Below are 27,815 nucleotides of genomic sequence, written 5' to 3'. Positions count from 1 at the left end.
TGCGTTGCGCAACGCTTTCTGGTACTAAGTCACGTACTAGGCAAAAGCGTCTTTTCGCTTCGACTTAGTGCCGATTTGTTAGCTGTTTTGTTGCGATTTTCCAAACCTTACGCAACGCTTGTGGTGGGGCGCACTTGATGTAAACACTTTTCCATTAACGTACTCCGATTTTTTTTTTTTTTTTTTTACCTACTCCAAGTTAGATATGTCGAAATTCGATCCAGATAGCGAGGAACGCCCGAAACAGGCTACTGAAAAATCGCACGACAGCCTGCATGGTGGCGTTTGGAAACTGGAAGGAGAGAAATCGGGCACGCAAGAGGTACGATAACGGCGTCGAAGAGTTATCAAGAATTTGGGTGTTAGGGAAACCACCGCTCAAGAAAAGTGCTTGAAGAAACATGAGTAGCCAGAGAGGTCGGAGAGCGCACGTCCTGGGCTTTTTTCATGTACCTCCGTGCATTTTTTTTTTTACCAGAGAAACAAGTTTAATACTTTGTTTATATAACTTTCCACAAAAAATTGCGCGCACTCATAATGACGTTGCATTGGCGGAAAAAAGACTCCACTCTTAGACAACGATAAAGTTCAGTCATCTTTATTTTTAGTAAATTGGAGACTCTTGTTCTCTATTATGAGTAAGAAAAGTAAGTCAGGAGACCTTAACACCACATTTTGCCTTTGAAATAACGCCATTTTACAAGCGCTCTTCTATCAAAATGTCAGTTTCGCACGATTCACATTTTGTGATGACGATATCTCTGATCTATGTACATGTGATTCACACCTTTAAAAAAGTCTGTAAATAAAATGGCGATAACTTAGTAAGCATAGATTTTCCCACTTTACAACTTCCTAAATAATGAAAGATATAATTTCTAGGTCAAGTACGAGGGATGTCAGTTACTCCTGTTAATGATCCAAAACTTTGAAAAAGTACTGCACCTAAAAGTTGGATAAAAGTGCAAGGAGAAGAAAAAGAGAGCATAAATACATTGTATAGGAAGATACTCTACAAAGCCCTGGTTTACGCGAGAAGGTTCCGCCCCGAGGTCCCGGGGAGGTTACTAAGGTTAATTTTTGCTAGGTATGTGCCGCTGGGCTCTCAAAGCCCCAACCCCATTATAGTATATTCTGTGGCCAATTATAGACCCCATCTTAGTCACTTTTGCGCAAAGACGTAATTTTCGCGATCCCAGCTTAGTCACTGTCTATTTATGTATCTACCTTATATTGAATGAAGAACACTTTACTTTTCACATACAATACAAACATTCTGGTACGTTTGCTAACGGTAAATATGAAGAACTGTCTCACCCCAAAAATCACAAAAAGTGCGACCCCATTCTAACTCTATGGAAAATGCGACTCAATTACAGTCAATCCAGTCGTGAAAATGCGACCTCACCCAGCGACACATCCCCATTAGCCTCTTATGAGGAAGTACCCCCCCACCCCCCACCCCCGAGGTCCAGGTCCCCCGAGGGCCGAGGTCCAGCCCCTCACCTTTTTCATATACCGTTTTCAAGAGCATGCATGAACTGTCCGCAAAATAATAAATGGCCGTTGTAGAGAGGTGGCCGTTAGTGGAGATTCGACTGTATGAATGAATAATTTACAAAACTTTTTCACAGCCATAAAATGCATCTGTCAGCCTTTTAGGAGTTTTTACCGACCGAAATGACAGATTTCCCTACCCTTTCATATACTTCAACAAGTGAAACCCATACCCTTTCTTATACTTGAAGCCTGAAAAAGGTACCTCATTCCGGCGGAGTCTCCCCGTATAGGCCATTATAGGGAGTACCCCCCTCACCGGAGTCTCTCCGTATATGTCATTATAGGGAGTACCCCCTTCCCGGATTGTTTAACTCTTAACTCGTTACAGTGGAATTCCATGCGCATATACACAGACCCGAGGTCGCTGATGGGGACGGGAAGTTCCAGCATGGGATCAATGGTTGCAAATAAAAACGGTTTCGAATACAACTTGCCTACCCATGGGTCTACGAGGATGGTCAATAAGAAACACGTTCCCGGTGTAAATAACCATAAATGTCCACGCTGGCCTCAAGATCCCTTTCATTTTCTCATTTTTGCCTCGTCGTTAGAGACCTCTGCTACAACCAGTTGCAAAAATGTTGAGACACTCCCACGAAAAAACGACCTTTCTTGCTTCAAATCGCTCCTGGTCACAGGTCTGTGAGATAAAATACTGACATCCCTCCTCCCTCCCATTCAAAGTTGTTCCTCCAAGTTTTGAGTATGGTCTTGCATTGCTAGCAACTTTGATAAGGGGTGGAGGGGGATCACAAGCACAAGATCATGGACAGGCCATTTATGCCAAAATACGGTACCGTGTCTCAAGTACTTTTGCAACAGGTTGTAGCAGGGAAATTTACTTCGTTCCTAGTTCTTAACTTTGCTATACCGTAGATGTATATAAATGTCTGACATAGGAAGTATTATAGCGCACCTCTGCCCCCAGAATATAAGACAGGGCGGAAGTGCGACGTAGTCCTTACTTTGTCTACAGGCAACCCAAGCAGAATACAACGTGCGACATAATATTGCATAACCTCAAAATCTCGATTCTCCACTAAAAGAAATCGCTTAAATCGCACCGGATCGGGACAGTAATCACACAGCAAGCAAGATTTCTCACAAAAATGGACACTTCGGGAAGCTTTATTGTTCTTTTTTCGCCACAAAATTTAGTACGATTATCTTTATTGAAGGGGGTTAAGCCCTTTTCTCGAGCGAAAAATGATATAACTTTTTAAAATCTTTTCCGTCACTACGTTCTTGCTAAAACGTTTAGCAGAATGACGACCGCACTTTCTCTCTTGGTATTGAGAAAATCTCGTACTCGTAGTCGTCGTCATAGAATCTAAATGTCTCTATTGTACAACACGTAACTCTGATACTGAGCTTGGGCTGCCTGTGATTTGTCAACTATTCCACACTTCCACAGCTCTAGAATTAAGCCGCAAGTAAAGAAAAACAAAGAATTCATGATAGGGCAGAAATACGACATACGCCTTGCTTTGTCAGACTAGTCCCACACTTCACCGTGTGTCATGGCCCTCGTAACGTTAAGAACACAGTTTTTAATCCTTAGGTCTTGGCTACATCGGAGTCCCAAAACTGACAAGACAAGTGCATGTCGCATGTCGGTGACAAATAAATTGCCCGTTTCCTAACATGAATTTCCCGAGTGACACCAACCTCTATGAGCCCATCTTCGGGCAAATCCGTGCAATGTACAGCGTTCTTGATCTTATCTTTGCCAAACATTGCTCTCAATGTTCCCGGCCGAAGATGACGAGCGATTTCCTGACACACACAAAAAAACATTATTAATTCAGTGACTCTTGTATAGAGGAAAGAAAGATTTCATTGGCTGAGAAATAGCGCTAAAGATAAATTAGCCTCAAAGCTGAGGAGGGATTGGATTGCAGGCGGTGAAAAGTACGCAGGAATTTAAGTGAAGTCCACGCTCTCTTCAAGCCTAGTATACTTGCTGAATGTATTTTAAATCTGTTAATTTTCCTTCATTCTTTTCCTTGGATTAAGCAATTCGAAAACCTCATTAAAATAGCGTGTGAACAGGATCGCTAATGTGTAGACCGATGAAGCCGTTTTTTGTTCCTGTTAGCCTTTGCCAGTCTCTCAGATAGTAGGAACGTCGAAAAAAGGCCGAGCAAAGATAAAACCCGCCACGCGCGACCTCCTCTCTCCCCAGATCTGGGAACGTCGCGAAAACAAGCAAAGCGAACACGAATAAAACCCGCCACGCGCGACTCCTCTCTCTCCCCAGATCTGGGAACGAAAATGGTGTCGCAAAGGTTGGTTTACCATTTACAAAAAGTTTCCAGCAAATCCGGTTGGAAAGCAAATGGAACACGAATTTTTTGGCTAGTTCTAGCGGAAGATTTCCGGGAGCAACGGAGCATCTAAGAAGGTAGTCCTGTTTTCCGGACTGAATGCTCCAGAAGGAAATTCGTGTCCCATCAACGAACTCAATTACTGAGGTATATGTAGACTTCAGTCTAATATTACATTCATTCATGATCTGGAATATTATCTTCGAGATCGCTAGACCATATTCAGCAATTTCAGCAATGGAATCCAAGCCTAAGACATCCTTGATGAAACCTTAACCGTGTCGTAGAGTCTGAAGAGTGTTGTTTGTCATTGGGCGAATCGACTTACGTCCTGGCGAAACTCCGTCGGGCGAAACGATCACGATTCATCAGGAGATGGCTAATTACTTTGTCCGCGAGTCTAATCACAGGTTTCCTTGGGTCAATTTAATAAAACTTTTACTAGTGTAATTTACAAGTGTAGCTATTGTTTTCAGACTCTTAAACAATGACCGCAGTTGTAAATTACAAGTGTAAAATTTTTATGAAATCGACCCCTGGAAATAAATTTAAATTTAAATATATTGTGATAAATATTCACAAAGTCAGCTTACGGGATCCGCAGGTCCAACAAATTCTCGAAATGTAACTGGCGCATCAGGAGCTCTTATTTCCATTGCAAGGCAGGGACCACAGCACAGTTCTTCGACCATACTCTAAATACAAAGAGAAAAAAACACAAAAAGAGCGATTCTAGTTACGATTCCAGGCCTTCCTTTAGCTGGTCCTTAGGGAGTGGCGGAGGGGAGATTTTAGAGAGGGGAGCTTCGCTTCTCCTCCCCCCGTGGGAAAAGCTTGATGCAGGGTCTAAGAAAGGGGTTCTTGACGCTACATTCACGTCGATCCAGCATCCCCAACTTCTGTCATCTCTACCCTGAGTACCATTTTTTTCCCAGTACCACATCCCGTTCCGAGATTTCGGCGAATCCCGTTGCCCGAGTAGTAATCAACCCCGTATCCCGTCAAGAAATTCTGCGTTTTCCCGAATCCCGCACTGTATGTCGGCCAAATCACGGATCCCAAGAATGCTAGATTCTAGTTTGAGCCCAGTGAAAACATGACGGCCTTGTGGTTTTTCAGACAGCGCGATGACCAAAAAAAAATTGAAGATGATGAGATTTGCGAAATATCCCTAATATTCGTTTCATACTCGAGGTTCTTTTCATAAGAAAAATCATAATTTCTGAAAAACAAAACCGAACTTTTGGCACAATATACAGTTATGCTCGCTTTCAAAGTATACTTAAGCGCCTGGTCCTTTGACCACCGCAACTTGTACCGCGTACTGACCTTGTATTCAAATACAACACCTTTGTACACTTCATGAAATTCTTCAGCATTGGCTCTTTCAAGATGAAACTAAGAATCGGGACATAAAAGAAGTACGTACAGTTGATATAGTCCCGTCATATAAAATTATAGTCAGCATAGCAGGCGCTTGGAAGTAGTGGGCACAAGAAAAAACGGGCGCGCGAGAAGGAGACACGCAGGCTAATAAAATTAAATTTTTAAAAAATAATTATTCTTGGGTGTGTTGCGTCTTCAGCTTCTTGAAGCAACGTGAAAAGATTAGAATGGTGGGGCGGGGGCATGGAATGCTTCTAAAGGCACATTCACATTGACTCTGTGTTTTACCTTGTTACAGAACCCAAAACCTTGAGCGAGCAACTCCCATACCAGGCCTATGTCATAGCATTTATACGAACCAGTTTATTTTTAGACACACTTTAGGGCACTCTTCCCCGCGAAAATGGAATCTCCGTTACGCGTATGAACGTATTCGAAGCATAAGATATCCAAAAAGAAAACGTAACGTCATTAAAAGGCAAAAATTATCACTTTTAGGTCTGTAGGTTTTGCTGACTGGTTTGTGGGACTTAAAAGATATTCTAAATTCGCGCCAAAACCGTTCTAAAAATAACCTGGTCCGTAAAAACGCCGTGACACGAGTACATGGAAGGGATCCACATGGAAGTTGCTTGCTCCACCTCATTGTTGGTACCTAAGAGCGACTGTTTATTGGCCCCCAAACTCGATAAGATTAGAAGCTAGATATCTCTAAAGTAATAATGTGAAATTCCAGTAAGTTATAAGCTCGTGCATCTATAGGTCCATCAACACGCAAAAAAAAAAACAAAAACAAAAACAAAATTCAGCTTCTAGTCCCCTTCCCTGACAAGCCAGGGAATTCACACCTGTTTGATTATTTTATTTTCTTACCATTTGGAGTGCAGAAATCTCAAACCCCTTGCTGCATATAGCTGAGATAATTTTGCCCGTGAGGCCTGAAGAAAAGATTTAAAAACAGTTAAACAGAGTTAACAACAAGGAGCAATAGTCTTGTCAGGGACTTGTCAGAAATTAGCAGGGGGGGAGGGGGGGTGGAAAACGGGGGAGGGTCAGAGTTTTTTGAGCCCTCCAAAAGGGAGGGTTATGAAAAAAAAATGACAGGAAAAGAGGAAGGGTCACAAAAAAATAAGCCACCACGATCGTGAAGGGATGCTTCAATATTATGTTGTACGAGAATACAAACCATATATGAAAATCATGACATGCAATTCTGATTTCCTGACATAATGATCATTATTTTCCTTGCGTAGAAAGGCAACTTCTCCTACTTGATTGTGGTTGATAAGGTTTTAATGTACCCATTTCTATAGCATGCTGTTTTGTGACATGCCCCTGTTTGGAGCATCACTTGAAGTGATCTCAACTGAAAAAACATTCAGAAGTCTAACTTTTTTTCGCGAAAATTATTCGTCTTTGATTCTTATAGTCGTGAAAGATAGCCTGAATTTCATCCGATTACTTCAAGTCGTTATTACTCCCTCAGTTGTTGAGAGGAGAAAACGACTCGAAGCAATCGGATGAATTTCAGGCTACATGAAGGAGAAACTGTCATAATCCCATTAAACCAAAAACTTTCTTGTGTCCTGTTTGCCAACAGAAGAAACACTTGCATGTCCATCGTAGGTCAGTTTCAGTACAAGATGGCTTTTTTGAAAGTACTGAATTACTTTCCTTGTACCACTGCATAAGAATTCGGACTCAGGGGAGGGTCCTAGAATTTTAGGACGCTTTCCAGGGGAGGGTCGGGACATTTTAATCCCTTACCTAGGGAGGGTCATTTTATTTTCATCGCTTAACTGAAAATCTCCACCCCCCCTCCCCCCCTGCTAATTTCTGACAAGTCCCTGACAGTAGCCAAATGGAGGTTCTCCAGCATTTGTGTTTGTGGATTGGCCAGTGTTTAGTATTTTGCTGCATTGCTCAGTGATATCTTGACTGCTCTGGTGCTCTTGACCTTCCCAAAAATACTGTCTGTTTTATAGTCTACATCAGAGTCTATTGTCTCGACCAACAGATCCTATAAAGTCTGGTTACATCAGACTTTCGATCTGTGAATCAACATTCAGCATGACCAGTGATGTGTCAACCCTTTAAATCCCACGAGTGATGGACATCAACTTCCTCCCAACAACATCAAAACGTAACCACGTAAAAGGTTACAAGAATTAGTAACCGAATGGGAAAACGCTTTGATCTTTTAACAAAATCTCTCAATTAATTTTCCAAGGAAAAGTATGGAGAACAGTTTTTAGGGAGAATTTCTACATGGATATTGGGGCTTAAAAGGTTAACTAGCCTGCAAGCAAGCTCGCTGGAGTGCTCTGGAGAGCTTAGATTGCAACTACATCTCTGCAATTGGAATTCCACCTCCAACTCCCCTGTGGCTCCCCGTCGACTGAGCTGTCAGATTTCGGCCAATCACCAGGAAGCAGAAACAAGCATGAATGTAAACAAACATTGAAAAACACATGCAAAGCGTAATGACGTCATTGCTTATGACATCTCCGCCCGGCCAGTGTTTGGCATTGACTTTTTCGATGCACATTAATTTTCATACTCCAGAGACGTAGTTGCAAGTTCTCCTTCCTTTTCCTGCCCCTCCGCCAGAGCACCCTGGAGAGCTTGCTCGCTTACGCGCACTACACTTCCAACAACCACCCAATAAAAATCTACATTATAGAGCATATTAATGAGTAAATTGTACCTTCAACAATGGCATGAGGTTTTACTATACACAGGGTGCAGTCAGAGAAAGTAGCTGTATTTTTTCCACTAAATGTTCGACCACCAAAGAAAAAATCAATCTCCTGCAGGAAAGGAAACGTAACAAGTATGATTTAAGCCCTTGATTCTTCTGAAGCTATGATTTTCATATTGCAGCTATACAAAAAACCTTGAAAACTAAGCTCATTTTTATTCTAAAGCAAATATATCTAAAAGCTTTGTCTTTCCCCTTTTCTTGAGTTCAGATCCTCCTCAGATGACAGATAGAAAAAATTTACCAAAAGATTACCAAACAGTGGCTCAATAGCAATTAAGCTACTAGCAAATATAATAGCTTGTTTTATTTTTCTGCATGAGCATGAAATAAAAAGGCTGCATGTTGATAAAAAAAACCAAGCAAGAGCTTGATTTGAAGTGGCTTTGAACATGTAAACTAGTATACAGTTCTCCTTGGTAACCCTGTCCAGGAGTGTGACTATTTACCCTTTGTGGGGGCTCTGCTTAAAACAAAACTTTGGTTTAAAGATAGCTTCTTACTTTTTGAGCTGATACAGTAGAGTCTGATCCATGGGCAGCATTCTTTGTATTATCTGCAAAGAAAATATTAATAAAAAACATCATGTGTGTCAAAGTAACAGAGTTTCACTTAAAAGTCTATTTATTTTTATAATACTTATCAGTTACACCATCCATCAACTCATTCATCCAAAGACGACAAAAGACCTGACTGGACGTGGCAGATGAGGAACGGACTAAAGATCTTGTACAATTCTTCAACAGTGTTTTATTCTTTGCAGTTTTTTCACCCAATATTGCGACTCTAGACAAGTTTCCTTGAAAACTGAAGCCCTCTAGTGTTAAGTCTCCTGAACTAATGGAAGTTGAACATATGTAGTAAGGCTGTTGCAACATTTATAATGTTGCAGCAGACATAATTGCTAAACAATTTTATTGATCAAAGCTAGATGCAGCAAGAGCACTGTCATTTCAGGAGGCGTCACACCTTGATTTGTGAGACAAGTTTCCTAACAGGGCCGGTAAGTCCTAATTCATTTATCAGTGGTTTTATTCTGTTAGCTTAAAACATTATTTTGGTGAATAAGATATTGTGGAAGAAACTATAAAGTTAACCTACCAGTGCCAAACTTGGCTCTGACTGATATTGGAGCCTTGTTTCTTGCAGTTGCTGAGTCTGTTGGGCCCAAAAGTGTGCGCCACTTTTCAATAGCATTTGATCCCTTTAGTTCCATAGCAACAACTGGGCCACTTGTTATAAACTCTACTAAGTAACTTGAATTAAATTAATAAAAACATTCATGAATGATCATTTTAAATGATGACGTTTAGAAAATGTGACTAAAATGTCATTTAGGCCAAGTTAGTTTTCAAGTCAATGCAGTCAGCGGTCGATCTCCCCCTCAAGTTTACATGATCTGTGGGGTGAACCTAGGGGCCTTTGCTTATCTTGTCATGCTGGTATTTAGAGCTTATCATTGCAGATCTAGTGTTGCTCAAGCATTAAAGCAACTCTTTGCAGATTCTGGCACCCAGCCCCTCCCTCCCCATTTTGGGTCTGTGTGTTAGTAAGTATGGGGTCAGATGAGTATTTTCCACTAAATTCCTTCAGTGTGATGGTGTCAGTTGGCAGCTGCATGCAGGAGTGGTTCCCACTTGCGGGGTTCCCATCGATACCTCTTTGCTATGCCTGAGGTGCTGAGGCCCCCAGCCAACCTTTAAGGCACCAGTCTCCAAGCTCATCTATTGGCGATGAGTTTAAGTCGCCTTCAGGAGCAATAAAGGTTAAGATAAAATGAAGCAAATAAACTATCAATCACTTTTTTATTAAAAGACATTAAAATTCAGTTTCACCGAGCACTATAAGTTATTGTAAGTTGATTCTTACTTGTAAAATGGTTTTCCTTGATGCTCAGCATAAAATCTTGAGGCTTCAGAACTAGAAGTTGCAAGAATGTATGATCAGGTAAAAACGTGATTATTCCTGTCTGAGATGGACACTGACATGACCAGTATAATTTGTGTCTCAAAATCAGAGAACATGCATAGGTTAAACAACAGCTCAACTTTTACATAAACATGTAATCTCTCATGCATTCCCTCTATTTTGTGTTTTGAGTACATAAAGGCATCCATATGCATATAAGAATTACTACAACAGTAGAAATCCGCCTTATTATAGAGGTGTGTGTAATAGGGAGTTGGCTCTTTCATCTGCACACATTACATTAGGTTACTGGATCCAACTACAATTTTTCAAACAGGGCTCAAAAAATCTTGAATTAGGACAAGCTGCTTTATAGCATAGCAAGAATATTCACCTAACCAAATTCAATATCGTGAGCGTGCTACATAGTCCCATTGAGCACGCTGATGGCGTCAATAAACCATATCTCAAGTTCTTGTGAGGTTCGCATTTTATCCTTCCAATACATCTCCCAAGTGCATCCATAACTCAACAATACACCGTCAATGAAGTGTTTACCTTATGTTTTACTTTAATTTATTATTATAATGTAAATTTAAGAGAAAACTTTGGAATTTGCTCACTGATAATAGGGAAATGGGGGAGTGTTGACGTTTGTTCTAGCTCTGCAGGCTATGGCATGTGCAAATTAGTTTTTGCAAAGTTGTTTTGCTCAGAAATAAAGATCATTTCAGTGAAAATTATTAATAGTTTTCCACCTCAATATTATAAAACTTTTTCTTTGAATATTATCTTAAGCGACTTGAATAAACTTTCTCTCAGTTTCATGCAAGATAAATCATAACTGTGAGGTACAAAAATATAGTCATGAAGACATTTTTTGACATGAACTGCTTTGAGCATCCCAACAATACAATATTTTTAAGTTAACTGCTGCATTGATCACATTGATAATTTTACAAAACAATTGGTCCATGCTTCAGCTGTGCGTATTTTGAGATATGTAGCACTTGGGAAGTTTGGACAGCACTCAAGACGCTAGAGTTGCTCTCAGCTGCACCTCAGGCAACTCTTTATGCTTCTTTCTCTTTCCTTCTCTGCTTTTCTCAAACCCTTGGCAATGTTTTTTTTTTGGTTTTTAAGCTCACCTGGACAATCTGACCATCTTAGCTCTGCAGATAAGAAAGCCTTCTTGATGGATCATGTCAATTATGCTTCCTACAGAATACAGATAAAAAAATTAATGTTTCTGTTATTTTCTGTTATTTTAAATGTTGTTGTTTTTAACCTCATGATTTCTTATTATGTAATTTCCTAATAGGGGTATAGAATGGTACCTTGAAAATGTGGGTCTCGGAAAAGTTTGGCCTGATCTCGAAAATTATCTCAGAATGGAATGGAAAATTATCTCAGAATTGAATGGTACCTTGAAAATGTGGGTCTCAGAAAAGTTTGGCCTGATCTCGAAAATTATCTCAGAAGGGTTTTTGATGGGTCTCAAAGTCTCATTCTTAGACAATTTTTTTTGCCAAAGGGTTTTGGGGCCTCAGATTTGTCGTTTTTTCTCTTCTTTTGGTCTTCAGGAGCCACATTTTGCAGAGTTCATGGGTACAGCTTAAAAATATTGAACTGAGCTAGTAGATTAAACCAAGCAGTAAAACAAGACAAAGCAGTATATTGGTGGGCTTCCACTAGAAATTTTCAGCTCTTAGAGTCTTGGGGGGCCCAGATTTTTAAGTAGTAAAGTCTCAGGCTCAAAAACTTCATTCTGTGGTTCTGACATAATATAATATACCGAAACCATGACAAGCAAACCAATGAACTGATCACATAAACTGTAACTAACCCATCTGTGAGACAGCATCAGGCTTTATCATAGCAAGTGTTCTGTAAATTTAAAAAACACAGCAATAAGTGATAGAGTGATAGATCAACTTATGTATCAAATCGATTACGTAACTTCTAATTTACCATCTTTTTAAAGGAAAATTTGAAAGACATGTATCAATAAAATTTTGAGCTTACGTCTCATTCTTGCTTTTTAAAAGATTTGATGTACGTTGGTCAGCATAGTCTGTTATCGACAACTAGAATCACAAGAAATAATAAATAATTAAAAATACTCTAAGTCTTCATATACCTTAGTCTTAATATAAGTTAACAGGATCTGAAGTGGTTTCAGGTGACCTCAATCAACTTGGTGAAAAGTGTCATAAAATGCCCCTGGCCTGTGCATTGCTAGGAGATCAACAAGCATTGAAAGAGAACATTTAACAAGTCCTCTGGAAGAGAAAAATGAGGCCACTACAGAATAGGCCATTAGTGAGTCCCAAAACCTATGACTTTGAAAACGAGGTCATGTGCAAAACCTTTCTTGTGGAAAAATGAGCTTTATTTGCAAAAGAATAAAATTTGTTTTCATATTCGTGGCTTTGTACTTAGCCTCGCCTTGAAATAGAGGCTTGAGGTAACTTGAAAATGGTCTATTACATTAGAGGTAGCCAGTAGGATCTGAAACTAGTTTTGCTTTCTGTCAGATCAGTGTTGTCAGTAAGATCTCAAGTTGCTTCAAGTGCCTGGGTAATTTAATTATATGCAATTACCACTGGTAGTTTCAATCAGTTCTTTTGATTAGATATTTTCCATTTGTTTCCACAAGTGAACACAAACCTTTAACTTGTGTCCTTAGTGACAGCCCCGCAGGCAAAAGATTAAACCAGCTTGTAAATAACATTGTCAATGATTTAGTTCTAAATAAAGAACTGCAATGTGCCTAGATTTAAATAATAATAGCTCTAAAAAGATCAAAGAATCAATACCTAAATGTGTTAACATGGCATGTGATGTTAAATACCTGACGTGAGTGAATAGTAATAGTAGCTCCAATGAACAGGTGGTGAAGCTCAAGGTCATCTATTACTGACCTCTTCAGAAAAAGGCGACGATTCTTGATGTCATACTAAGGATGTGAACACATCAAATAACATTAATATTAGCTACTTTTATAACAAAAAGACTCCAGCAATTTATGTAGCCTGTGTGTCAGGTGTTGAAAGAGGAGGGAGAGGGGGGAGGGGAAATGGAATGGGGATTTGGAAAGGGAAGAAAAGGGACACCTGTTATAAGACCCTCCCCCCCTCCCCCACTATTGAAAAAAGGGAAACAATTATACAGCCTGAAGTTATGATTATATGAAATAAGCCTGTTGAGTGAGAAAAACCTCAACATTTGAAGAGGATCCACTGTCTCCATTCAATGATTAAAAAGTTGCAACTGCCTGAGCAGAGCTTGCAGTAACATTAACTAGTCAGCCATGGCAGCCATAAGTCAGTGATTTCCTGAAGGTTCCAGATTTTCAACTTTGAGGATCAACAAATCAATCATGGTTATATGTATTGTAGGTCAATGGCTTAAAAATTTGTTTGTAGAACAAATTTCTTTATCACTTTAAGATGAAAACATCTTTCTTTAGGCATTACAAGGAAGCCTTAAAATCTAAAAAAGCACCTTAAGACCAGTTTTTTCCAGGAAGAGAAAATTACCATAACCAATATCTGACACTAAGTTAGAGGACCTGGCCCCAGTTGTTCAAAAGCTGGATAGTGCTATTCGTTAGATAAATCACTACCCAGTTGATAAGCATTAGGGAAACCATTGTACTATCCACTGGATAGAGAATTATCCAGTGGATTTTGAACAACCGGGGCCTGACGTAAAAAAAAAAAAAAAAATTACACCACATGTACCATCCCATATGTGAAGAAGGTGTTTGTCATATTTTTTCAGTTTTTCGACATATCATTTTCGAATAAAGTGTAATGCTAATTAAGCGTAATACACAGTGAAAAGTCATTTAAGAATGATATGCTTTTACAGAAGTTCAGTAAAGTCTTGCTGTTGAGGACTTCACTCATACTTCTGTGAACGCATGTGCATACGTACTTCACATAACGTTAACTGCTTAATCTCTAGAATGACATCAAGGGAGGTTTTTGTAAATAACAAATGATTTTAAAAGAATTCATTAAAATGATCAAACTAATGCAAAAAAACTGGCCATTACCATCTCTACAGACGAGTCGCTGGGATAGTAGAGGAGTTGGTATTTTCTCATTAATGCAGCTCTAGGGTCGTACCATTCCGCCAAAAACGCAAACCGATCATCTGATGCAGCCTGTTGATAAGCAAAAACGTAGTCAAACCACATATAATACTCTTGAGATACACGATAATCGGAGATCTAGCTCACCATTATAAAACTTGACGAGCTAAAAACAATAAAAGATACGGTCCAAGTTTAGATCTAGCGCTTCTCTTGTTTTGGCAACGAGCAAGCCTCATTCCCATGTAAATTGATTGGTTCCAGTCTGTCGCCGCCAAGTCTAATGTTGGACAATTTAGGGATAATTACATGACATACACTATAAGGGTGAGGCTCTCTAAGGGCAGGGGAGAAGTTACGCGGGCCGATCTTTTTCTCCATGGAAAATAGAAATTTCCTTGTGTTAGATGGAGGTTTGGGGTCAGCATTAATCCGGGCTGGTTTTGATATTGACGTAAGTAATTACGATACTTTTTTTTAATTTTTATTAATGCCCACAAATTTATTTTACGTACAACTCCGGGAAAGACATTTATTATGCATGCAGCTATCTCACACTATTTCCCACAAATTAGTTTATATGAATAGAGCCGAAACATGCATGCGTTCTAAATGTATGGGAATGAGAGGAAATCTTACCAGTCAATGTCTGGTAGGTGTCTAAGGTGGGGATGCGCCTTGGACACCATAAGACATCTTTCCCCCACCCCCACCTCCCACAGTCCTAAAAGTTTAAAAAACAGTTAAAAAACAAAGTGTAGCTGTGTATGCAGTACCATGGAAGCAGTGGTTTCTCTATGCTGATTGCTGCCCTTTGAAGGGAGCATAGTATTCAGCATAGAGAAACCACTGGTTCCAGGGGATTTAGGGGGTACGACAGGTGGGTGGTAGCCACAGAGAGTAGAGGGCTGAAGGGGTACAGGAGGTGGCAGAGCCCACTCCTGGAAGGGCAGCAGGTGGGAGTTCTGAAAGAGTTGAAGGGACGAGAAATAGGGGAAATTAGACAACAATGTTTCTGCAATCGAAAAAGACCTGAAGGAAGGAGTTAGTTAACGTAAAATTCCGAAAATAAGCCCCAGAACTTATATTTTTCAAAGGCCCACTTTGAGGGGCTTATTTTTGGAGGGACTTATATTCAGAGGGGCTTATGTACGGAGGGAAATTTGTGTTATAAAATTGGTTGGGCTAGCTTGTAGTGGAAAGGAAATTTACCATTTTTGCTTTGTTTTACTTTGTATTCAAGGGCAAATTCCAAGTACAAGCCCCCCCCCCCCCCCACTGGGGGCTTATGTTTGGAGGGGCGATTTAACGGAGGGTTTTTTGCGTTACGATTTTGGGGGGCTTATATTTGGAGGGGCTTATACATGGAGGGGCTTATTTTTGGAATCTTACGTTAGTCTGGTCGAGCGCTCAGCTTGGACAACATATTGTCTTTCAGTGGCTTATTCCTAGAAGAGTTATCACTTCACTAATGGCAGCAGTCATTCACTTCAGGATATTCATTGACTTTAGGAAAGGTTCCTGTACCCAGGGTCATGTGTGTTTTACCATTGGTCCAGGTGACTCTCCCTCTAAAATGCACATCTATGGTGCTGCCTCCCATGGTTTCACTATGACCCTGGTTGCATTGACTTCTGGGTGCTACACCTTGTCAAAGGGCAACCTGTGTGTTTTGTCTGAGACTGCTTATTGGTTATTCACAGCTAACCTAGGATATCTAGTAGAGAAGGTTGTAACATTAAATTATTTGGAAAACAGTCGATGTACCAAGTGGTATAAGATGCAAATAACAAAAAAATTATTATTGTCTTGTCTTGTCTTGTCTAGTTGCCATTTCCCTATCTGCAACCTGGGGACCTGGTGGATGGGGTGGCCTCTCCACACCTTGGGAGGAAAGCAAGGAAAAAGGGGCGGGAGCCAGGTATGCAAGGTCGAGGTATGGGAGACCAGAGTTTTGGGCACCCTTGCCTCCCTCCCGCCCCCCTCCCGCCATGGCTCCCTATCATATATGCAGCCATACATCTGTTGAGACTCAAGCTTAAATTATTTTTCTTAGGAAGATCCACTTTGGGGTGGAAAAGTTCTCATTGAAAATCCAGATGCAGTAAAAACCATTCATAAAAGGTATGTTATACTTAGTGGCAGGAATATATGAAGTATCAGGGCTGCCAATAAGAGCCAGGGGGCGGGGTTTTCCCCCGGCTTCTATGTCTGTGGCTCCTGGCTACTTTCACTGGAAAATAAAAGAAAATCGAACCAAAAGAAATCCCTAGCTGTTTGATTCCCTGCCTACTTGTCGTATTTACCCGGCAAATAGAAACCTTAGTAACAACCCCACTATATTAGCTTAAACATGTTTTGCCTTGAAGTGTCAAGTTCAGTTTACCACATTTGGTCAGTTACAACATCATCTGAATCCTTAGTTAACTGTCAGCAGTAATAAAAAGGGTTTACACTTTGCCCGGGAGGGGCGGGGGGGGGCAGGGTACTCCCATACATTACCTATACAGGTATGTGCCGCCCAAAGGGGTCGTGATTTTGAAGCTCCTGTTTTAGAACGGGGTATCCATTTCGGAGGCATTTTCTAGAACGGGGTATAATATTTCAAACGCACGAAAGCTCCACTTTTGTAAGCAGCCATTTGAAAGTATTCAAGGACAGATTGCTTTTAAAAATACAGTTCAATGCATCCATCAGGGAGGAGTATGAGTTTACTCTCACCGGGTGTTCATTAGGCATCGGAGATCAGAGAATTCTCCGTTTGCTATGAAAAATTCTCCGGCTGATGTTCGGTAGCCTGTGACTATTTTTTACTCAGATGAGGAGCCTCGTTCAAAATATTCTCCTGTAACATTACACCTTTCTCCTGCTACTAGAATTCTTAATGTAAACCCTGTTTTGAGACCATTAGTTGGCCTGTGAGCAAGATCTTGGGATCCCTAAGTTCAGAGCTTGACAAAGGCTAACCACAGATCAGGTTCCCTTGTTTGCACTTTAACATTGAAACAGAGTGCAAAGAAAATCATTTTTACAGCTTGTCATTAGGGCAAGGTGAAGCTAGCATTTACTAGCCCAGATGTCATTTCAACTTGCCCCAAACACTTTTTGACTCGCAGAATTGATTCCACAGTTCTTCTGTTATTCAGATTCCTAAAAAACTTCACTTGCCTGTCGGGCAAGTTAAAAACAGAATTCACTACCCCGATAACAAAACCCACTAGCCGCAGGCTATTGGACACTGCTTTCTTTGCATGCTGCATTGAAACCAAGGATGAGGTTATCCAGATTTCTAACAAAATTTTGTATGTTTTGTACTTTTTTATTTGCCATTACATATTAATAACTTATACAGGGCACAATGAAATAACCTGAACCTTTCATCAAAAATGGTTAAAGTGATTCACTGTTCTATCCGGAAAGTATCTCTGAAATCCAGATTATTCTTTCCAAAAAACAACCACAGCTAATCTTTCTTGTGATTTTCCCAAAAATGAAAATCTTTAATATTATTTACAATGTTAAAAGTGAAAAGTAAACTCTCCAAAAAGACAGTCACAAAAATTCCTTATGATTCATTGATATCTGGTCTAGTTGTTGTGAAAAGACTCCTCTAAGACTATTTTTACTTATAGTTTCCTGCTAAGTGGAGCGAATGTTGTGATTACCAATACTTATCAGGTACTTTCTTTTTAACTACTGTTAATAATTTTTTGATGAAAGAAGAAAGATTTTGTTTTCAGTTGTAGTTTAAAAAGCATGGGGCAAAGAACCTTGAGTTGCCATTTGAAGCAAATTGAATCTGTGACCTTTTGGAAAAACGTACGAAAGTTATATTTCTGGGATTAAGTCACAGCAGTAACAGTGAAATCCCAGAGCCTTCATCTCTGTTATGAAGCCTGAGTAATACAGGCAGAGATTCTAACCCTCCTGTTTTGGCCTGAAACCTCTTGTTTTAGGTGAATATTTCCGGCCTCCAGTTTTTGCTTACTATTCTCTGGGTTTTTGAAACTCTTCCTAGCAAAGATATATAATGTTTTCTTTGTTTAACCAGTATTTTCAGCATGATTCTTTACCGTTTTTCTGTGGTTTCTCAGCCATTTTTACCCTTTTGGCATCCGAGCATGAGCATGCGATAAATTTGGGCACAGTAATGTACTGATGTGATAGGGACCAATATGTTGTTTTAAAAATGCCACTAGTTATTTTCCATTGACTGTGATCTCAAAATGCAGGAAATGTCATCTTAGAGGCACATATGTTAAGATTTTTCCTGGGGGAGCATGCCTCTGGGCCCCCCTAGTGGCTCGCACCTTCCACGCTTGTGGACATGGTGGCTATGCTGCTCCACAAACCTCCCTTTAATTTTTTTCAGCTGATATCATCCTCTGTCCAACTGAATCAGAAACTTAGACACGGATGCAATGACCCTGGAGAAGCAAACTTTGAATGCGGCTTGTTCTGACAACTTTCAGTTTTTCCAATCACTGTGGATCTGTTAGGTTTAAATAAAGGCCTTTTTTGACATATCTACCTTTTAAGTTGATTTTGTTGCCAGGCATTTTTAGTAGTCTTAACTGGTTCTTACTTGAACTTGAACTCAGAAAACCTCCTTTGCTAGCTTGAAAATCCCAATTTGAAAAGGAGGGGCAGTGGGATTAGATAAATGCAATAGGAAATAATTTAACTTCAATATACCATAATTTTGATTGTAATTCCTGATGTATTTCATTCTTAGGTTACCATAGAGGGACTTTGTCAACATTATGGTCTTAATCAGAGTGAGGCTGTGTCTGTAATTTACAAAGCTGTGAAAATAGCACGGGATGCTTGTGATGAAGTGCACAGGTAACAATAGTTCTTAAGTTCCTTATTGTTGTGCAATTTATGTTAACTCCCCAGAAAAGGACTGCCACATATAGAACACAGAAAAATTATTTTTTGGTTTAAGCACTCACAGATGTAATAAGGTCATTCATGATGGCTTTTTTTAAACCCATCGCCAATAGATGGGTGTGGGGAAGGTGCCTGAGTAAACTGAGAGAGCGGCAAGTGAGCATAAAGGTAACCATGACAACCCTGTGAGCGGCAACCACCCGGCGCCATCACACTGAGAACCTCAGTGGAAAGTTTTGAGATAATTACCAAGACCCACCCAGAGCGAGGGAAGGGCCGGGAACAAAAGGGCCTTGACAGGAGCACAAGCAAAGACAATGCGTGCAAAATGACTTGACCTCCAAAGGAGTGCTGTAAAAATACTGGGGCCCTGAGAAAGCCCTAAGCCCACCCAGCCCCACATACAATTAGCAACGGAGACTACTGGCCAGCATTGTCTCATGTTTAACCTTGCCTGAATTGCATTTAGCCACATTTCATTTTGTTCAGGTTAAATGTGATCACATGCAGAGATTGTTATAACTTTAGGTGATTTAAACTGACTGACTGTCTGACTAAAAAGGGAGGTTTTCTTGCTTTCTAAGTGTGGTTCTTGAAAAGCCAAGAAAAGTGCATGGTCAGTACATTAATTTATTCTTATCTTTTACAGCACCAACGTTGGATGTCAAGAAAAACTTCTGGTGGCTGGATCAGTAGGGCCATACGGAGCATGTCTACATGATAGATCTGAGTATACTGGAGACTATGTTGATAGCATGACCATTCAGGTTAGTTGTGATAACTTTAAGCTGGTAAAAACATGCCTAAATTGCAGATGCAGTTATAGATGTTAATAAATAGATTTAGCGGAGGCTAAAGGCGAAGCTCCCGTTAATGAAAAAATATTGCAATAACGAAATCCAATTACAGCTGAGCGTGAGATCAGTTGAAAACTAAATGATTGTCAGCGGTAAACTTTAAAAAAACACCTAACCTCGATGGGTCGACACCTGAGCCTGCAATATGGTCATGTGATTACTGGTCAGCAGATACCCTGTTTTGACAGCTGTCAAGTGAATGTATCATATCAGGTTGCAGGCTCCCACACTAACTAGAAAGTGTAATTATTCAAATTGGTTTCACTGCGGATCGATGAGCGGTGGGCGGGCTGGTGGACATACGGTCATGTGTCTACCAAAATTTCTTGGATGGAAAGGTAACCAAATTTTCTTTGGTATGGAGCTCCGTTAAAAAGGCCCAGCAAGCTGGTGAGGACTGCATTGCCAGAGCTTATCCTTGTTACAGTGTCATGATCAACTTGAAAAATTCTAAATCCCATGAAGTGATGCAAGTCCATACAAGGTTAACTACCACTAATGTGGTACCTGGGTGGAGAGAAACAGTATAAAGAAAAGATTCCTGATGTCTGACAGCATAAATGAAAGATTATTGATGTCTGAAGAGATACATGTACCAAAATAGCTATCCTCCTCTTACCCAGTCCTCCTGAGGATTACAGAGGATGGCATGATGATAGCCTGCAAGCAAGCTCTCCAGGGCGCTGTAGTGGTGGGGTGGGAAAAGGAAGGAGAGCTTGCAACTACGTTTCTGGACTTTGAATTCCACCTTCAATTCCCCTGTGGCTCCCCATCGACTGAGCTGTCGGATTTCCGCCAATCAGTGCAAAGCGGAAACGAGTGTGAATGTAAACAAATGTTGAAAAACACGTGCCAAGGGTAATGACATCATTACTAATGTTATCTCCGTCAATCAGCATTTCGCGTTGTCTTTTTTGATGCAGATATTCAAATTCCAGGGATGTAGTTGCAAGCTCTCCTTCCTTTTCCCACCCCGCCGCCAATGCACCCAAGAAAGCTTGTTCACAGGCTAGCATGATGAGTAAGAAGGGTGTCTAAGTAGGAGGCTACACAATGGCTCTGTCTCTGTACTCTGTCCTGTTGCACATCAGCACAGGTAGCTAAGATTACTGGGACTTGACCCATTTTCAGTAATGGAACTGCTACATTTAGTTCCCTTCTGGGCTGAGACACTAGAAAAGTATCGGGTCCATCCTTGGTTACCTTCACGTTGAGTTTAATATCGGTTCTTGTCTAGTAGGGAAGTAACATGATGGTTCTTCAGAATTATTGTCCACTTTCAAATCGGACCCCATCCTCAACCTCCACTTATAAATATGTGCTTGTTCATTACAGGAACTTATGGACTGGCACAGACCCAGGATAGATGCTCTGCTACAAGCCGGGGTGGATATCCTAGCAATGGAGACCATCCCTGCTCAGGTATATCTACAATGTCCTTTGGAAAAACCCTTCCTGGCAGATCAAGAACTAATCACGTAATCTGAAGGCTGCTTTTAAAAGAAAACTTAAGAGCTCTTCCTTTTGGTACAAATGGTTTTAGGGCATCATTCTAGCTGCCTGAAAGGGGTGCATTATAAAGCACTCGTTACTAAGCGATGATTCAGTTCTTAATGTCTTCAAGTGGCTACATCATAGCCAGTGATTTTAAACTGTTGGCTTTATCTCTTTTACCTTTCTTGTAGTTAAGTGCACAGAGGTGGAAGGGAGCCCAGATAGAAAAAAAAAAACGTTGGGAACAAAAACCCTAGTGACGTGGTCTGCCTGTGATTGTGTGAGTGGAAAGGTGGTTGGGATATCAATAAATGGGGTGGATGTCCTGTAATATCACCTGCTCCTGCAGAAATTTTCATTAGTTTTTTAATCCACCACTAGAACTTTGTGGGTTAACTATTACAGCTAAAATTTAGTCACGTTCCAAATGTGTGGTCTAACTACAGTCAACTCCCGATAACTCGAACCTTCTAGGGAAGTCAAAAAAGGTTTGAGTTATCAGGAGTCGACTGTAGTTCTTGAAACTATTTTAGTAATTGTACTTCTCTCTGACTTACAATGCCAAGAGATGGGGAGAACTGTACCAGTGGACTAACGGTTTTGTTTCTTTGTCTCTGTTCATGTTTATTACTAGAAAGAAGCAGAGGCACTTGTCCAACTTCTCAAGGAATTTCCCACCGCAAAAGCTTGGCTCACGCTATCGTGCAGGGTGAGGTCAGAATTCTTGTATGTCCATGTCTATCTGGGGTCATCCTTCGGGTGACTCACTTGCTTCAATGTGTTCATAGTATCGTGTACAATGTTTCTATTTAGCTCTGTGAGCAAGACAGTGTAAACTAGGGTTCGTACAGTCTTGAATTCCTGAAAACGTCTTGAAATTTGCCCAGCAGTGTTCCAGACCTGGAAAAGTCTGGAAATCTGATAAGAGTTCGGGATTTTTTTTTCAAAAAGCTGCAGCAAGTGCTTTATGATTTTTTTTCCGTGGTCACATCCTATTCAATCTCGCCCATAGCCAAGACATACAATTACAGAATGAGTAGTTTCAGAACTTTTTTTGTCCTCATTGCAGTGGTTACTCTACGTTTCGGGTGCATCATGAAAAAACCTTGGATCCTGCGTTTTTCAAGGTCTCTAGTGATCACCTATTGTTAACCTTGAGTCTGGAAAAATAAATTATTATTTTGGAATAAAGTCTGGAAAACGTCTTTAATTTTGGATCCAAAAATCTCTACGAACTATGTTAATCTGATTTTTATGTAAATTCTCAAGATAGAACAGATTTTTTTCCGGAAATGTCGTAAAGCAGCACGTACAAACAAAAGAGTTTTACTTGAATCTTTCTATATATATTTGTCTTACTTTTTAAGTCCTGAAGAGACACCGTGGGTAAATAAAGATGTTGTTATTGTTGTTTATGTCAAAGGTCAAAATTAAATCCAGGTTAAACTTTTTTAACCGTGGTTGATTCTCAATTTCCTTTGTCTCTTAGCTCTAATTATTCGCGAAAAGTCCCTCAGCGGCGATGAACGAGGAGAAACGTCTGTCGTTCGCAGGCTATGGCTCTGTGAGTGAAAGAATATGTGACGCTTTTCGATAAGAATTGGCGTGTTAAATTTATGGCTACATTTATGTTTTAGGATGGAAGTCACACTTGTCGTGGAGAAATGTTCTCTGATGTTGTGCAAAACGTTGTCAGGCAGTCAACTCAAGTGAGTCTTTAAGGTTGTATTGAGGTCATTAGAAATAAATTCTTCATCACTGTAGTCAGGGGCACCCAACGTCAATTTTTGGAAAATATCTGTTCGGAAGACGATTTGAGCTCTAGAATTTTCGGAACATTTGTTGTAAAGTAACAAGACGTACATTTTTCCTTTAAAATATTTTTTCAAATGCATATTGACAGGTAAAAAAAGTGGAGTGTGGATATTTGTTTTTATTACAGGGTTGTTTTCCTTTTAAAAACAGTACATTATTGTTTTCCCACTCTTTGAGCTTCTTTCCTCATGTGATCCTCTTTCACTCCTAGGTTGCGGCCGTTGGTGTTAATTGTACCTTTCCTTTGTATGTGAAGGTGTGTGCTCAAGATTACTCCACCATTTCTAAGTTTGGTGTGCCTTGTTAACATGTTATATAATACCATCAAATTATGTACAATTAATAGCAGCACGACAAGACATACATGGAAATAGTGCAGAACTTCAGAGGTGGAAGTTGTTCACACTGAATTGACGAGATTTCAACGACAGTCAAGTCTCTCGTAAGCGGCCACCTCGGAAATTCCAAAAAGTGGTCGTAACTAGAGCTGGTCACTTATGGGGATGAGCTCTCGCACGCGATCGTATGGTAAAAGTGTGACAAAAAGACGGATCGTAACGCACCTAGCCTGCGAGCAAGCTCTCCTGTTTGGGCGAGTGAAACGCGTTCTCGCGAGGCTCGCTTCGCTTGCCCAAATAGGAGAGCTTGCTCGCAGGCTATAACGCACCAAAGACTAACAAATAGCAAATAGCAAATAGCAAATAGCAAATAGCATTACGGCTAAGCTGACAGACGACCAGAATCATCACGACATAATTGACCAATCAATAACAATAATAACCATAGTTTAATACCATCAACTGTCGACTCTGAAGATTACTACCACGCAGGTTGTCTAAACGTCAGTCAACAACAGCTGACAGCTGGCTCCACTTATTTTATATGATCATTTGAATATTTTTATTTAATTTTCTTTTGATGTAGTCCCTGTTGCAGAGCATCAAAGGCAAAGTGGATCTACCCTTCGTTGTTTACCCTAACAGTGGGGAAATGTTGAAAGATGGAACGTGAGTGCTTTACTAGTATTGGGAGACTTTCAAATGGGAGAAAAGAAGATGAGAATTGGGAAAGAGAGAAGAATAGGACACCAGTGGTGGGGTGGGTAGAAAGAGTAATGAGAATTTCGAAAATGAAAGAAAAGGTGCAGAAACTAAGTGTAGAAAGGACCAAGAACGCCAGGTAAAGTCAAAGAATACTCATATGTTGCCACCTACTCTGTCGTGTTCAAATACATGGCAATTATATCATCTTCAAGGAGAGGGGCAAAGGATACTTTGAATCAGATAATAATGACTTAGTGGAGTTCAGTATCCGTTTTAAAAATAGGGGTGTTGAGTGGTCGATCGAAAATGATGCGTCTCGAAAAATATCAGCGGAGTCTTGAAAACTCGACATCTAAAATAAGAGTCTCGGGATCTCGGTCTCGCTAAAAAATGATTCGTCTCGAAGTCTCGAAGATGGATAATTTGGATCGCGGAATCTGGAAAATTGTACCCGATATTAAGCCATGTATATTATAATCTCGAAGGCAAGGTTTAAAACCAGGGTCTCGCAGCCTCGAATTTACCATTCTATATCCCTAAAAGTGATTATTACATGCATTTAGGATGGATTCCTCTAGAAAAGTACAACTGCACAGCCTTGTGGATGAGTGGATTGAAGCTGGAGCTGTTTGGATAGGTACGTTTTTGAGAGCAGAGAAGTGATCTTGATCGCTGAACCGACCATGTCACTACTGCTCCTTCACTTGCTCGACCAACGGTCAAAAACGTTTTTGTTTTTTATTCCACTGGGACAAGGTAAACTGACCTCAGCTCTAGCAATAGATAGCTATTATGGTGTTCAGCAGTGACAGGAAATAAAGCGGAATTAGTAGGATTAAAAGCTATACAACGACGCGATAGCATCGAGAACGTCAAAAAACAACAACTTTGCACGTGCAGCTCACTTTTGCATATTTCTTTGCTGTTTTTGCCGACTACGACGTGAAATTATAAAATGCCTAATTTCGCGTTTTACGGAGGAGAACGTAAACAAGCAACGGCGAAATTTTATTTCTCTTTCTGAACTTGGATATGGTCCCTTGGAATTCAAATTCAGGAGGGTTCGCCTATATTTGACTAAGTAAATGTGTAAGGACAATCGCGATAAACACTGAAAGAATGCAAACTTACGTTTTAAGTGACGTTCTCGTTGCCGTCGCGTCGTTGGATCTTAAAGTCCCTCACCGAAGACGTGAACGCGATTGCTTAAACTACCCTTCAAAAAGTTGGGAGAGGATAGGATTTCCGTGTTCGCGATCACAGGCTAGTGGTAAGGACAAGGAAGGCTTAAATCCCGGTCATAATTACTTAAAAGACCAAAATCGCACAAGTACATTTATTGTTGGTTTGTACGTGACGTCATGGCGGCCATGTTGGTGGTCAAGAACAAAAGCATTTCTGTCCTCTGAGAACTAAACTCTATTTTCATATAAATTCTTCGAGGAAATATTCTGTTGTTTTGACCCCCAAAATGGCCGCCTTGTCACGTGGTTACAAACCAGGAATTGCTCCCCTCCTGTCAAACTGATGTTGGTTTCACGGGTAGCGCCTTCAAAATCAACATTGAGGGGAGAAAGATAAAGAAATCTGCACAAATTTCATCGAATGTGACAGAGGTGGTTGATACCCTTTTCCTTCAATTCCCCGGGGGGGATAGTCCCTGTAATGGCCAATACGGAAAGGCTCCGCCCGAAAGGGGTAGCTTTTTCAGGTTTCAGGTATATTAACTTGAAAGGGTAGCAATTTCACTACTTCAAGTATTTCTGGTATATGAAGGGATAGGGAAATGTCATTGTGGTCTGAAAAAGGACCTAAAGGAGCTTTCACACACATCTCATGGCTGTGTAAAACCCACGAAAACTTTCTTGTCTAGTGATTTATTCATATTGAAATGGCGGTGCATTTACCGGAGTTAAAGGAGTGCAATATTGTAAACCACAGGTACTATTGTGAAAGGGTTACCATTTCACAATGGAAGATATACGAAGAGGGTAGCTTTCTTCTTTACTGGTAAATGAAAGGGTCGCAAGACGAGCTTCGACTTTTATCGCTGAAATGACCTGCAGAGAATGGATAGCAAGACTCTTGAATTTGTTACCGACGTTCACTGCTAACATCAGACAAAATGGATTTTAATTAACTATGCGTACTGATGTGATGTTGAAACTAATTTCACAGGGGGTTGTTGTCTGACGAAGCCAGAGGACATAGTAAAGATACGAGAAGTAGTGGACAAGCATCGATGACTAGCCAAGCCCTCTTCAAAGGATACCTTCAGCTATATCGCAGTGTTCTAACCAGACTGCGACATTTCAGCACTTTTTCGGGAAATGCCGCTCTAAAATTAGCCCAAGGGGTCCTAAGAGCGCAAAGAATGAAAAAAAACTATACAAAACCTACGTACATTTCCTTATAATATACGCCAAAAGTTAATTGGTTATGGCGTCTTTACTCTAACTCAGAGCTGTAAACTGAACGTTTGTTAACTGTATGTAAAAACTGGATTTCTATTAGAGTGGTTTTCGTTTGAGTGTCGTAAAACCAAAACCAAAGTAATTACTCTGGCCAATCACATAGGACACAGACAATACATTGAACCAATCAAAACTCGAAGTAATTACATGTGGCTGACGCAAAGCGCGGGAAAATGCATGCGAGCGCGTCACAATTGGCTTTGGTTTTACTTCTGATTGGATGAAAAGGTGGCGCGAATCTTTTAAGCCAATCGCATCGTGTAGAAAGTGCAAAACCAATTACTTTTCGACACTCAAATGAAAACCGCTCTATCTAAGAAAGGGCGAAGGATTTACTCTGACTGGGACCTGTGAGTTTAACGTTCGGGTAACTGTATCTAAAAGTAATGTGACCCGCTTTTCTCCCTCTTGACCCTCTTGTAGCTTCTCAATGGGTCCTGTGGATCCCAGTGTAGAAAATCGTGGTAAGAACACTGATATCAGTGGTATCAATGTCTGCTGTGTATGGGAATCAGTATTCATGAACATTTCAACACTTGTTTGCACTAAAGACTGATTCTCATTTATGTAATGTAGTAACAATGGAAACCGACATGGATAGAAAGAAATTAAGATGAAAATAGTAATGAATAATGGCAATCATATAATTGGAACTGTTGGATGAAGAATTAAATTTTTTCATTTAAGAAGTATTATTATTCATTCAAAATATTTCCCCGATTCTAATTGGCTAAAAGCACAGGCATAATTCACTAAAACCAGCTACTGATGACCAAATTTGGTTTGCGTTTAATGAACCGATGACGTCAAAAGTGCAGCCTTCTTGCAAGTTAATGCACCGTTAACCGAGAAGACCTGGGGACGAAGTGGGACGGACATTTCACTCGTTTCAAGAGTAACAACTAGGCAAAATAATAGCTAAATACATGGCAAGAACAGCAAGAAGATAACTCGAAGGGCGACATCTGCTATTTGGAGAATAATTGCGGAGTTGAACAACCCTAAACGTGCACTATCGAAGATGAACTTAACATTTATGAAGGCAAGCATGTTTTGGCTATGTTTTTAAACTATGAATTATTTTGAATGAATAATAAAACAATTATTGAATTCGGCTTTCGTATCATATGAAGGATAATGGAGATCTCGGAGGGTGTTATCCGCCTTGGCCTACGGCGTCGACGGATAACACCCT

General features: G+C 40.3%; 2 protein-coding genes across 4 annotated transcripts; one reads left to right on the top strand and one right to left on the bottom strand.

Annotated features, from left to right (window-relative positions):
• Positions 1 to 577: 577 nt before the first annotated feature.
• On the bottom strand, positions 578 to 14,270 carry LOC140950152 (nucleoside diphosphate kinase homolog 7-like). The gene is made up of 15 exons (XM_073399339.1): positions 14,192 to 14,270; positions 14,006 to 14,116; positions 12,797 to 12,901; positions 11,968 to 12,029; positions 11,789 to 11,829; positions 11,091 to 11,160; positions 9,904 to 9,954; positions 9,136 to 9,290; positions 8,538 to 8,590; positions 7,981 to 8,083; positions 6,147 to 6,211; positions 5,217 to 5,285; positions 4,481 to 4,582; positions 3,229 to 3,336; positions 578 to 945 (listed from the first exon to the last, which is right to left on the bottom strand). Exons 1-15 carry the CDS (start codon positions 14,192 to 14,194, stop codon positions 913 to 915), a joined length of 1,131 nt encoding a protein of 376 aa, XP_073255440.1. The 5' UTR covers positions 14,195 to 14,270; the 3' UTR covers positions 578 to 912.
• Positions 14,271 to 14,395: 125 nt separating this feature from the next.
• On the top strand, positions 14,396 to 26,853 carry LOC140950246 (homocysteine S-methyltransferase YbgG-like). Of its 3 annotated transcripts, XM_073399455.1 has the most exons (12): positions 14,396 to 14,498; positions 16,101 to 16,168; positions 17,677 to 17,722; positions 18,780 to 18,889; positions 19,587 to 19,704; positions 21,130 to 21,216; positions 21,923 to 21,997; positions 22,926 to 22,997; positions 23,315 to 23,359; positions 24,028 to 24,110; positions 24,710 to 24,783; positions 26,325 to 26,541. In XM_073399455.1, exons 1-12 carry the CDS (start codon positions 14,424 to 14,426, stop codon positions 26,390 to 26,392), a joined length of 921 nt encoding a protein of 306 aa, XP_073255556.1. In that variant the 5' UTR covers positions 14,396 to 14,423; the 3' UTR covers positions 26,393 to 26,541. The 3 variants fall into 3 exon arrangements, with proteins under 3 accessions (XP_073255556.1, XP_073255554.1, XP_073255555.1); XM_073399453.1 differs by lacking the exon at positions 24,710 to 24,783 and having other exon boundaries at positions 26,325 to 26,848; XM_073399454.1 differs by lacking the exons at positions 23,315 to 23,359; positions 24,710 to 24,783 and having other exon boundaries at positions 26,325 to 26,853.
• Positions 26,854 to 27,815: the final 962 nt, after the last annotated feature.

The sequence above is a fragment of the Porites lutea genome, chromosome 10, assembly GCF_958299795.1.
Source record: "Porites lutea chromosome 10, jaPorLute2.1, whole genome shotgun sequence".
NCBI classification, from domain to species: domain Eukaryota; kingdom Metazoa; phylum Cnidaria; class Anthozoa; order Scleractinia; family Poritidae; genus Porites; species Porites lutea.
Note: the sequence above shows the minus strand (reverse complement) of the source record. Positions and strands in the feature narration are given on the sequence as shown.

Coding starts and splice junctions, on each gene's coding strand:
- LOC140950152 (XM_073399339.1), bottom strand. Junction 8,591..9,135: donor CAGAGCCAAGTTTGGCACTG/GTAGGTTAACTT, acceptor TTTTCTTTGCAG/ATAATACAAAGAATGCTGCC. Junction 6,212..7,980: donor ACCTCATGCCATTGTTGAAG/GTACAATTTACT, acceptor TCTTTTCTTCAG/GCCTCACGGGCAAAATTATC.
- LOC140950246 (XM_073399453.1), top strand. CDS start 14,424: ATGGAAAATAGAAATTTCCTTGTGTTAGATGGAGGTTTGGGGTCAGCA. Junction 22,998..23,314: donor TTGTCAGGCAGTCAACTCAA/GTGAGTCTTTAA, acceptor TTTCACTCCTAG/GTTGCGGCCGTTGGTGTTAA. Junction 24,111..26,324: donor GAAATGTTGAAAGATGGAAC/GTGAGTGCTTTA, acceptor CTAATTTCACAG/GGGGTTGTTGTCTGACGAAG.